Source organism: Octopus bimaculoides, chromosome 3 (assembly GCF_046866305.1).
Source record: "Octopus bimaculoides isolate indiv1 chromosome 3, ASM4686630v1, whole genome shotgun sequence".
Taxonomy (NCBI): Eukaryota; Metazoa; Mollusca; class Cephalopoda; order Octopoda; family Octopodidae; genus Octopus; species Octopus bimaculoides.
Genome location: NC_142930.1, coordinates 66,740,021 through 66,752,476, shown reverse-complemented (window position 1 = coordinate 66,752,476; position 12,456 = coordinate 66,740,021). Strand labels below are relative to the sequence as shown.

The window sequence follows — 12,456 nt, the reverse complement described above, 5'->3', positions numbered from 1 at the left end:
ATACATTTTTATATAACTTTTTTTATAAATATCTATTTAAAAATAGGGATTCAACAGTGTTAGGTAACAATCCACTTATATAACCCTGTACCCATTAGAGGTAGCCGATATGGAATGAAATATGGTGACTGCTCTGTATTGTTGGAGGAGAATAGACACATCCAGTTTGCAGTTGCTGTGAAAAAGATGATGTAGCGAAACAAGTAGAGGATTGAGTTAAGAGTTAATTCAAGTCCCTACTCATTTTGTTTTGTCATCTTTTTCACAGCAACTGCAAACCAGGTGTGTCTATTCATTTCCAACAATAAAGAGCAGTCACCATATTTTATTCCACATTAGCTACCTCTGATGAGCGCAGGACTACATAATTGGATTGTTACCTAACACTCCATTGAATCCCTAGTGTGAAATCGATTGGTAAGAGCAGCTGTAATGGATATATAATACTGTACACTTTGGATGGTATACCTACTCTATTGACAGATATATAAGTGCATTTTTCCTGGCTTATGGACTCCTAGACAACTTACACACACACACACACACACATGTATGTATAATTTATATATAATTATATAATAAACATTATATGTATATGTATGTATGTATAATATATATGTAGGGTTAAGTCAGACAAATGAGAAAGAAGAGCTCAATACATATTGTAGAGGAAATGATTTTCAGTGGAAGATTGCAATGGGGAGACAAGCTCTCAAACTCACAGCTTCAGTTTCAATAAAAAATTATATATGTATGTATGTATGTATGTATGTATGTATGTATATGAACATTCTAATCTACATCTAATACAATGTTCTAATTTTGTTTAAAAATATATAAAAATATCAAATAGGTATCTTTATTATATCAGTTTCCTTTAGGCTAATAATTAAATAAGCTTGGTCCTTGGAAGTTAAGTTTTAATGTTTTTATATAACAAGAAACTCTATTTACTAACAGCTGTGATAAGAGATTTGTAAGTTGACAAAGAAAGCTAATTAGAAAGAGAATCATTACAATTTTGCCAACTTCACTTTCTACATTCTGGTGTTGAAGAAAACAACATAATTCAGGAGAAATATTTAGTTCTTTCTAGTTCTTTAGTTTTTTTTTTGTTTTTTTTTTTCCTTTTAACACAAGTAATTTGATTATCAACATCAAGTTATTATCATTTATCAGATGATTAAAATTTTTTTTTTTAAAATTTTATACTCCATAGCCATAGGATATCTTGAAATATGGAGATAAATAAATATATTAGCAAGATGTCATTATTATGTATTTATCTTATACACAACCATTTATTATATAAATCGAGAGTATAGCTGCTGCCAGTATCTCAAATCCAAGTGTTTTTTGTTATTTTTAATTTACTTCAGTTTGTTTTAGCCGTCATATTGAGTATCCAAACCATATTGGGTACTCAATATATAAAAGATATCAAAAAGTTACACTTAAAGGGACCATGTATCAAGGATCTAGATATTACAATTGTATACTACAAATGTGAGAACCACAGACACATATAATGTAAGTACCTGGTGATTCAATATACGTGTGTGTGTGTGTGCTTGTGTGCATGTGCATGTGTGTGTGTGCTTGTGTGCATGTGCATGTGTGTGTGTGCTTGTGTGTGTGTGTGTGCGTGCGTGCGTGCTTGTGTGCGTGTGTATGTGTGTGTGTATTCATGTATAACAATAATGTTGGTTCAGAATAGCATTCTGTATATATTATTTAATGAGAACCAATACTGCTTCCATCACTAATAGTGAATCTTTATTCAGCCCAAACAAATGTTGTTAGTGGTTCAGGTGTGGATGATGAAGGCATATAGAATTGTTACATGGAGCAGTTATGTAAAAATGTATATTTAGAATATTGATCTCATAGGTACTTTAACAGTAAGATTTCTTTGCATGAAGTTAGTAAATAAAACAAATCTAATGATATTAATTAAAATGAAACCTTTTAAAGATTATAGATTTGTTCTGTTTTTAGGGCTGTGCATGATTCTGATTTAGAATGAAAAAAAGTGAATATAGAGGAACACAGTGAAGTGAAATTAGAAGCTAAATAAACTTTTTACATCACTGAAACATTTTTTTTTAATGTCATGGGACTTTGTTTATTTGCTGTTTATAGATAATAGGTGTAACCTTTATGGACAAGGGCATCCAGAAGTTTGAGGACACGACAAGAAACTGGCCGGAAAGTGCCATCATTTAGGCTGGATAAAATGCAGTTATCTGGAAATATAAGAGGTTTAGTTGTTTAAGAAAGAATTGAAATAGATAGATAGATAAATAGATAGATAGATAGATAGATAGATAGAGAGAGAGAGAGAGAGAGAGAGAAAGAGAGAGAGAGAACTGAATAGTTATAGTTCATCATAAAAATGTATGCATTTTTTTTTTGCATGAGTGAGATTTATATAATCACATGATAACATTGCAGTCATACACTAAACTAAAGATCCATCCACTAAAATGTAGATCCAATTAATGATTATTTTAAAAATAAATATAGAGTTTCCCACCAAAGAAGCAATCATGGATTTAGATTTTTGAAAATATTATTGCCGTTTTCTTTTTCTTCCCTCTTTTCATTATTTTGGTATTATAAGCAGCTATGCCATGAATGTAGTCTTTCTATGTTGGCATCTGCTAAAATTGTTGTCTAAGTTACATTTGGTCTTCCTTGTGTGAATTAAAGTTGGCTAAATCAAAAGCACTGCATAACTGACAAGCTTTTATAACCATGCTGTGTAGAATGGTGGGGAGCTGTCAGTAATATTAACACATTGGAAAAACGCTTAGCAGTGTTTCTTTCAGTTCTTTATGTTTTAAGATCAAATCCACCAAAGTTGACTTTGCCTTTCATTCTTTCAGGAGTTGACAAAATAACTACCAGTTGAGAGCACTGGAGTTGATGTAATTGACTAATCCCTTCCCACTAAAATTGTTGGCCTTGAGCTAACATTTAAAACCATTATCATGCAGTATAGAGATTAAATCTGAGTTCAAATGAACAAAGCACATTGATATAAAGGAAAAGAGATGTCATTTGGTAGTCACCAAAGAAAGCTAAGATGGCGCCCTAGTGGAGAAACCTTGGCTTTTCTATACAAGATAAATCTCAGATACAGGCAACATACATATAAATCTAGGCTAAAATATCCTCTATAAATTAGGGCATAAGTAGTCATAAGATGAGAAATCAATAAATCAATGACTCTCAGTTGTTTAATTACTGAATTTAAATAGAATTACATTTTGTTCTTTATGTTTGAATTCAATCCAGAGAAAAAGAGGGTGTGGAACTGAAACTTGAGTTCTTATCAGAAAAAAAATGTGGAGTGGTAGAATTGGATACATGTAAGTAGATGTTGATTTTAAAGAGCTTGATTTTAACCTTTTTGAAACTAACTCAATTGAGACCAGCCCTGGTTCTATGATGTAAACTTCCTGGTTTAAAGTTGTCTAAATTAAAACCTTCCTTCAAATTTTCATGTTAAATTATATTTGAAACATCAGATTAATAATGACGAAGTTATTTCACTAAATTCTTTAAAATTTTCAAAATTAATTGAAACAAAAGCAGCGTATTTCTGTAAAATTATAATAGCAAAAGCGTTAAAAGGTTAAGGCACATAAATTCAGAGTGTGTATGATAGACTGAAACTGGGTTTACTTCAATAGTTCGATGTTGTTCTCAGTCTTTATTGTCTAACATTTAGAGAAATTATTATATTTCTTAACACTTTCACATTTAATATCTGAAAATTTAGATATTAGCATTGAAAAGTTTATTTTTAGTGTGTACTTGTATTTGTTGGTTTGTGTATGTGTGTGTGTGTGTGTGTGTGTGTGTGTGCGCATGTATGTTTAGATGAGGAGGGGACAACTATAACATTTTGATAATGGCTTAATTTGAATTATGGCTTCATTTAATAATAAAATATTTAGAGTCCAAGGAAGCTATCAATGATTTACATCAGCAAAAATTATTCAGTAAAATTCATAAATTTGGAAAAATTTGTATGCCATGGAGTCCATCCTAAAATACTGACATTTTAGGGTGGATCTTTTGTCTGAAAGAGAAAAATGCTCTCTGAGTTGAATTCTTTTTTCCTTGCGGCATACACAATTTCCCAAATTTGCAAACAACTTTTTATTATTAATAAACTGGTGCCATTCAGCTTTTTAACTATTCAGCTACAATTTTATTTAAAAGAGTTGCATTTGGATGATCTTCATTTGGCTTGGCATAAGACTGAAGCAGTATTGACATGCTTTTTACTTTAACATTCAATTAACTGGTATAGACATATTTCTTAACTCATTAAGTCAGGTTTGTTTCATTACATATCAATAGCACAAGATAATATTTTACAAACAGAAATTGGGAAAAAAAAAGTAAAGTCAATGAAAAATATATGAATACATAAAATAAACCAGTATGTTGTATGTTGATGTTAAGGGAAGACTGATTGTAAACTATGGCTAAAATACATTCCTGAAGGAAATATAATATAATTAGAAGTTGAAAGAAGAATGTTTCAGATGTCAGTGGTTTAAAACAAAAGCGAAAAGAAAAAAAAACTGAAAAAAATCCCAACAACTTTACAACAGCCACTCACAAGATAACTAAAGATAACTAAATATACACACACATGTTACACAAACACACATACATACATACATACATACATACATACATACATACATACATACACTGATACATACAGAGACACTCAACACAAGTTATAGAACTGCAATATGCCTATAGTCGCATATTTATATGAAGGTGAACTATCTGTGTTTAGGTTCACCTTGCAACCAAGGAATTCTGAGTTCAATCCCACAGTGTTACATATTTAGCAAATCTCTTCCAGCATGGGGCTGAGCTGTCTAATGCATTGTGTATGAAATTTGCTACGTAGAAATTGTGTTGAATCCCAGCAGAGTTTGCTTTGTAATCACGTGGTTTCAAGTTGTATTCCACTGCATCGCACTTTAGGCAAGAGTCTTCTACTATTACCATCAGTTGAGTAACGCTTTGTTAGGGAAAGAAAATGTATGGAAACTCATTACAGATATATATATATATATATATATATATAAATATATATACATATCCTCCTCCTCATCATCATCATTGTTTAACGTCCGTTTTCCATGCTGGCATGGGTTGGACAGTTTGACTGAGGACTGGCAAGCCAGGAGGCTGCACCAGTCTTCAATCTGATCTAGCAAGGTTTCTACAGCTGGATGCCCTTCCTAATGCTAACCACTCTGAGGGTGTAGTGGGTGATTTTCACATGCCACGGCACAGGGGCCAGTCATGTGGCATTGGCATTGACCATGCTCGAATGGTGCTTTTTACATGCCACTGGAACGGGAGCCCATCAGGCAGCACTGGCATTGACCACCCTCGAATGGTGCTTTTTACATGCCACTGAAACTGGCATCAGCCAAGTTTGAATGGTGTTTTTTAAATGCCACCAGCACAGGAGCTAGTCAGGTAGCACTGGCATCAGCCACAACTTTGATTTCACTTGACTCAACAAGTCTTCTCAAGCACAACATATTGCCCAATGATTGAAGGGTACTTTTAAACGAGCCAGTTGTGCGACACTGGCATCGGTCACGGCTATGATCCCACTTGGCTGCACCAGTCTCCAATCTGATCTGGCAAGGTTTCTACAGCTGGATGCCCTTCCTAATGCTAACCACTTTGAGAGTGTAGTGGGTGCTCTTTATGTGCCACTGGCATCAACCACGTTTGTATGGTGTTTATATATATATGTAGATGTGTGTGTGTGTATATATATATATATATGTATATATATATATTAATATTTCACTAAGGCATTGCAATACTAATAACCTAGTGCTAGAATTGCAATATACATGTGCTTCAGAGCAATAATAACAAATTGAGATGACAAAGAGAATAAATCATTATCTTACGATTTTCATTAGCTAGCAGCTGTTTCTGCTATAAGATGCAATAGGCTCATAGCTTCATCAGAGCTTCAAATGTGAAGTGCACTTCACATTTGAAGCTCTCATGAGGCAATAAGATGATACTCAGTCACTCAAATGTGAGTCCTTTACATCATATAGCAGAAATAGCTACAAGCTAATAAACTTCATAAAATAATTATCAATTCCTTTGTCACTTCAATTATATATATATATATATATATATATATATATACATATATATATGACCGCAGCCACTTGGCTGAAACACATAAATAAATAAATAAATATATATATATATATATATATATATATATATATATATATATGCACCTATACATACAGGTGGATGTCGGTATGCACATACCTGTACGTATATATGCATATACTCATTTACTTTTGTTTTTACATGATTGAACGCAGCGTCTCACAAAAATTGTAAGTAGTTCGTAAACTTATCCTCCGACGCTACTCTATCTCTTTCCTTTCTCCCCCCCCCCTCGTTCTTCCTCTGTACTATTACGTATCTCGCCTTACCCCTCTTGTGCTTCCTCTGTACTACTACGTATCTCGCCTTACCCCTCTTGTTCTTCCTCTGTTACTACTACGTATCTCCTTTTTCCCCCTCGTATTTCCTCTTTTTCTTTTTTCCTCTCGTTGCTCACCATTCTTCTACTTCCTCCCTCTCTTTCTCCCTCTACCACTCTCTCTCTTCCCTTTACACCGGCATGGTCACATGCTTCCGGTCAATAATCCTTTCCTTCCTTGGCTTTCGCTAAGTACCACACGCCACCACTTTGTCTCTCTCGGTTCCGTGCCTCATCGCGTTCATACACACATAATTTTTCTCGTCTGGCCGTAAAGCCTTCTGTTTGTTTTCCTGTCTTGTTTTTTGTCCGCCACTACATTCCTCCATGGCTAGATTAAATTTGCGTATACAGATTTAATCTGCGATCCATGGGACGAGCCGTTTTAACGTTGCGTCCTGCCCGAAGCTCGTCGAAACGCCGGTGTTAAAACGTGGGTAGCTGAAGAAGTAGAATGTTCTCTATGTGGCTCGTGTGTTCTTGTCTACGTTTGTTTGCAATGTCCTGTACCCAGATATGCACCTATACATACAGGTGGATGTCGGTATGCACATACCTGTACGTATATATGCATATACTCATTTACTTTTGTTTATATATATATATATATATATATAAATATACACATACATATGTACGTACATATTTACATACTCTCTTTACTCTTTACTCTTTTACATGCTTCAGTCATCTGACTGTGGCCATGGAGCACTGCCTTTACTCGAGGAAATCGACCCCAGGACTTATTCTTTGTAAGCCTAGTACTTATTCTATCGGTCTCTTTTATCAAACCGCTAATTTACGGGGCTATAAACACACCAGCATTGGTTGTCAGGCGATGTTGGGGAGACAAACACAGACACACAAACATATACACACACACACATACATTTATATATATACATATATACGATAGGCTTCTTTCAGTTTCTGTCTTACAAGGCTTTGGTCAGCCCGAGGCTATAGTAGAAGACACTTGCCCAAGGCGCCACACAGTGGGACTGAACCAGGAACCATGTGGTTGGTAAGCAAGCTACTTACCACACAGCCACTCCTACACCTATAGAAAAAAGTGAAACATTCATATATATATATATATATATATATATGTATGTATGTGTGTGTGTATATGTATATGTATATATATATATATATATATATATATATATACATGTGTATTTATATGTATCTCTCTCTGTATGTATGTATATGCCACTGTGAGCGTTACATCATCTGCATGATGTGGAAAATATTCCACCAGCATTGCCCAAACTATGTTGGCATCGCCTTTAAGATACACCCAAGACTTGGGCCCCGTGCTATATACCGACAACAAAAATCATATTCGCATCACATAACAACAATATGCCACAATTATTTCACCTCAATTGGACCTGCTCTCTTTAACATTACACCAAAACCCATTAAAGCAGAGACAGACACCACAAAGTTCAAGAAATCTTTGGACAAATTTCTTTAAAAAATTTCAAATAAACCTGCTATACTCGGATATATTTCCGTAAACAATAACTCTTTACCTGAATGGATCATGTTGTCTGATTCCTGATTTAAATGACTTTGCCAGGTGGTGCTATTAAGTTAGACACGGCCTGGGCCATAACTGGCTGAAACCTATCAACGTATTTATCTTCATCCTGTGGTGCACTTCGGTACATCATCAGTTTCCTGGACTCTTTAGGTGTTTCATATCTTTCAAAGTGACCTAACTGGAGTTAACAAAATCCCAGCTTGTTAGTACTACCCCCTCTTAGCATTGCCCTTTTTATGTTTTGCACCTCCTGATCTACTGCCACTTTGAAACAAACTCCACTGCTTCCAAAGCCATCATGTTGGCCTTCCACCTACTGGCCCCTGTTGTAATCTCAGCAGATTGGTGCAAAATACCAAAGCTGTTTCAAGCTAGGAAGCACAGATATTCTTCAAGCTTCACTTTCTTACAGTACCACCCAGCTTTTTTTTCCTCTTTGCTTTTTTTCCTTCTTCTTTAGTGAAACCCACAAGCAAATATTAGTGGTTTTATCAAGGTAATGCCTTAATCTACCACAGAAAGACAAAATCGCAAGGTCATCTAAAGGCTTTCCACAGAATTTTTGATGACCGAATCTCACTCAAAAGTCTTTGAGATTACAATAGAGGAGGTTTTGCATCAGATTTTTGCTGTGGAATTGAACCCTGGAAAATTCTATTCCAAACCTTACTTCTTAAGGATATTGTCGTTTTTAAGAATGTATGGTTAAATAATTATGTGTGGTTAAATAATTATGTATGGTTAAATAATTATGTGTGGTTAAATAATTATGTGTGGTTAAATAATTATGTATGGTTAAATAATTATGTGTATGAAAGATTTATTCTTTTAGTTAGTCATAGGAGGATAAGCTATGCCACGTAAATCAATACCAATGTATCTGTGTGTGCGTGAGTGTGTGTATGTGTGTATGTGGAAGTGTTTCTCTTGGTATGTAATAGTGTACTGGTATATGCTGATCTTTGATTTCCTGAAATGTATCTTCAATTTTGTGTGTGTACATGCATGTATGTATGTATGTATGTATGTATGTATGTATGAACGTATGAACGTATGTATGTATATATATGTATATATATATATATATATATATATATATATATATATATATATATATATATATATATATATATATATATATATATATATATATATATATATATATATTATATCTAATATATAAAATAGAGATGTGTGTGTATTCACTTTTCACGGAAAAACAGCTCCACCAATTTCTTCCATACTTGTGATGCATGAATAATTTGACCTCAGACGTATAATAGGGTCTTCATTTGTATATATAGACCCTATTATACGTCTGAGGTCAAATTATTCATGCATCACAAGTATGGAAGAAATTGGTGAAGCTGTTTTTCCGTGAAAAGTGACTACACACACATCTCTATTTTATATATTAGATATATATATATATATATATATATATATACTCCATTATATATTATACATACTCCACCAATTAAAATCACACTTCCCTAACATCCATGGCGGTCTATATAGGGATGACGCTTTACTTATTACCAAGACTACTAACAAATCTCCCATTGAGAGAACAAAAAAGGATCTGCACAAATTTTTCTCAGGTATGAATTTATCAATAACATTTGAAAACGCATACAAAACGGCTAACTTCTTGGACGTTTCTCTGAACCTATCTAACTCGCAACACTCCCCCTATCATAAACCCAACCAGTACCTTAAATACCTCAATATTCAATCTAATCATCACAGATCTACTTTCAATGACAAAATCATAGGAATATCTACCTGCTTATCTGATCTATCCTCTTCTGAAGAAATATTTAACAATCACGCTCCATACTACAACCAAGCACTAGCGGCTAGCGGTTTCTCACAACAAATAAAATACATCCATAACACCAGACTTAAACAATTTATATCACAAATCGCACCCCAAAGACATCACATCAATCAAAACCACAACCAACCACCCACATACCCAAACAGACCCCACAATCACACCTATAACACTAGGGCTAAATCTAAGATGTTTAAATCAGCTAGCCCTACCAAAAGTATAGACAACTGCCCTCCACTTAAACACCTTAATTACAACATGCACAGAACCCCCCAAAAAAGCGGTGGCCGCTCCATCCTGTGGTACACCCCCCCATTCTCTCTTAACACTAGGAACCTAGTCAAATCTTTCTTTAAGATACTAGATTCTAACTTCCCACGACAACACAAATACCACTCTATATTCAACAGATCCACTTTAAAATTATCGTATTCTACCACTCCTAACTTTGAATCTATTATAGCAGCTTCTAACAAACATAAACTCTCGCTCTATTACCAAAACCTAAGCAACCGTAGCTATGCTAACACCAGCACCCGACCCACACATACACCCAACACGGACATCAATATACGTTCTTCTAACACTAACGCTCGTACACTGGAACAAAACCATAATGGATCCCAACCCATTAATATTCTAGATAATAACAATACCAATAATAACACTGATAGGACTAATAGCCATAACAATAATTCCACTGATCTAGATTCCTACACATCCCCTAATAACATATCCTCCAATGATAATAACTCAACCACAAGCATACGCAACCCTCTAGCCTCCTACACTTGTAACTGTCGCTCCGGGACTATCTGTCCGCTTCAAACACATTGCGTAAGATACAATGTAATATATAAATGCACCGTCAAAAATCTATTACATAACTCTACTGCCACGTACATTGGTGCAACTATAAACTTTAAACATTGCTACGCAGCCCACATGCACTCTTTTAGATATGACAAACACAGTAAATCTACAACATTAGCCAACCATATTCATCACCTCAAAAACAAAAATACCCAATACACCTTAAAATGGTCCATCTTAGACTTTGGAACTCCATACCAGGGCCAGCGCTCCAATTGCAAGCTTTGCCTAACGGAGGCGTTCCATATTTTAAAATACAATTCTCCCACTCTACTTAATCAATATAACAAAGAGTTTAGCAACTGCAACCACCACTCTTTCCACACATTCAGGTTCTATCACAAGCAAAATTGCACAAATGATCACGCAACATAATAACACAACCCCCCACAGGCAACCTATTCAACCTCGCAAAAACATCCATCTTTCACCATCTTTTGAATAGGATTATTTCCTTTCGATCATCTCACCACACATACCACCAAATCTATTTCTCCTATTCTCAATTTCACAAGAACACCACCTACACAAACAGACTACGTCACCTCTTTCAATCCCTTTCCACCGTCTATAAATAGGCTTGGCAGCATCCTAAAATATGATACTACTAACTACCTTTCCCACCCACCCCATTCCTTTATCTCTGTCCTTGGTTTATCACTCAAACCCCCACCACCTATATACTACACATACGCATTCCTTCCTACTCACTAGACCTTTTAACCTCATCCCCCTATTCCTCCTTCACTCTATATGCTCATCCCCTCTACCCTGTTAAGACCAACTGACCATAAATGGTTAGGGCATTCAGCTGATGATCATAAGGTTCCCAGTGATGTGTTGTGTTCTTTAGCAAGACACCTTATTTTATGTTGTTCCAGTCCACTCATCTGGTAAAAATAAGTAGTACCTGTATTTCAAAGGGCCAGCCTTGTCACACTCTGTGTCATGCCGAATCTCCCTCAGAACTACGTTGAGGGTACGCATGTCTGCAGAGTGCTCAGCTACTTGCACGTTAATTTCACAAGCAAGCTGTTCCATTGACTGTATCAGCTGGGACCCCCATCGTCATAACCAATGGAGCGCTCCTTCTCTCTCTCTCTCTCTCTCTATATATATATATATATATATATATATATATATATATACACACACACACACACACACACACATACATATACATACTTATGTACACATATATATAGATGAGATGCAGTTTGGATTTGTGCCAGGTAGAAACACCATTGATGCTAGCTTCCTGGTGAGGCAACTGCAGGAGAAATACTTAACCAAAAATAAACCTCTGTATGTGGCTTTTGTTGACATGGAGAAAGCTTTTGGTAGGGTCCCCAGTTCCCTTATCTGGTGAGCAATACAGAAGCTAGGGATAGATGAGTGGTTAGTGAGCACTGTACAAGCAATGTACAGGGATGTTGTTAGTAAGGTGAGAGTTGCCAGTGAGTATAGCAAGGAGTTTAGTGTACAAGTAGGAGTCCACCACTGTTCAGTTCTTAGCCCCTTCTTATTTATCATGCTTCTCCAATCTATAACTGAGAAATTTAAGTCTAGCTGCCTTTGGGAGCTTCTATATGCTGATGACCTTGTTCTTATTGCTGAATCACT

At 35.3% G+C, this 12,456-nt stretch overlaps 1 protein-coding gene across 6 annotated transcripts in view; it reads right to left on the bottom strand.

Annotated features, from left to right (window-relative positions):
• Positions 1–12,456, bottom strand: part of LOC106868150 (protein mono-ADP-ribosyltransferase PARP6) — a 186,687-nt gene that overhangs the window by 77,674 nt on the left and 96,557 nt on the right. For 3 of the 6 annotated variants that reach the window (XM_089349123.1, XM_014913284.3, XM_089349126.1), the window contains one exon: positions 2,157–2,246. The exons of the other annotated variants lie outside the window; for them this stretch is intronic. In XM_089349123.1, the coding sequence (XP_089205249.1) occupies positions 2,157–2,246 (90 nt within the window). The remainder of the gene's footprint in view (positions 1–2,156; positions 2,247–12,456) is intronic. 6 annotated transcript variants of the gene reach the window in all.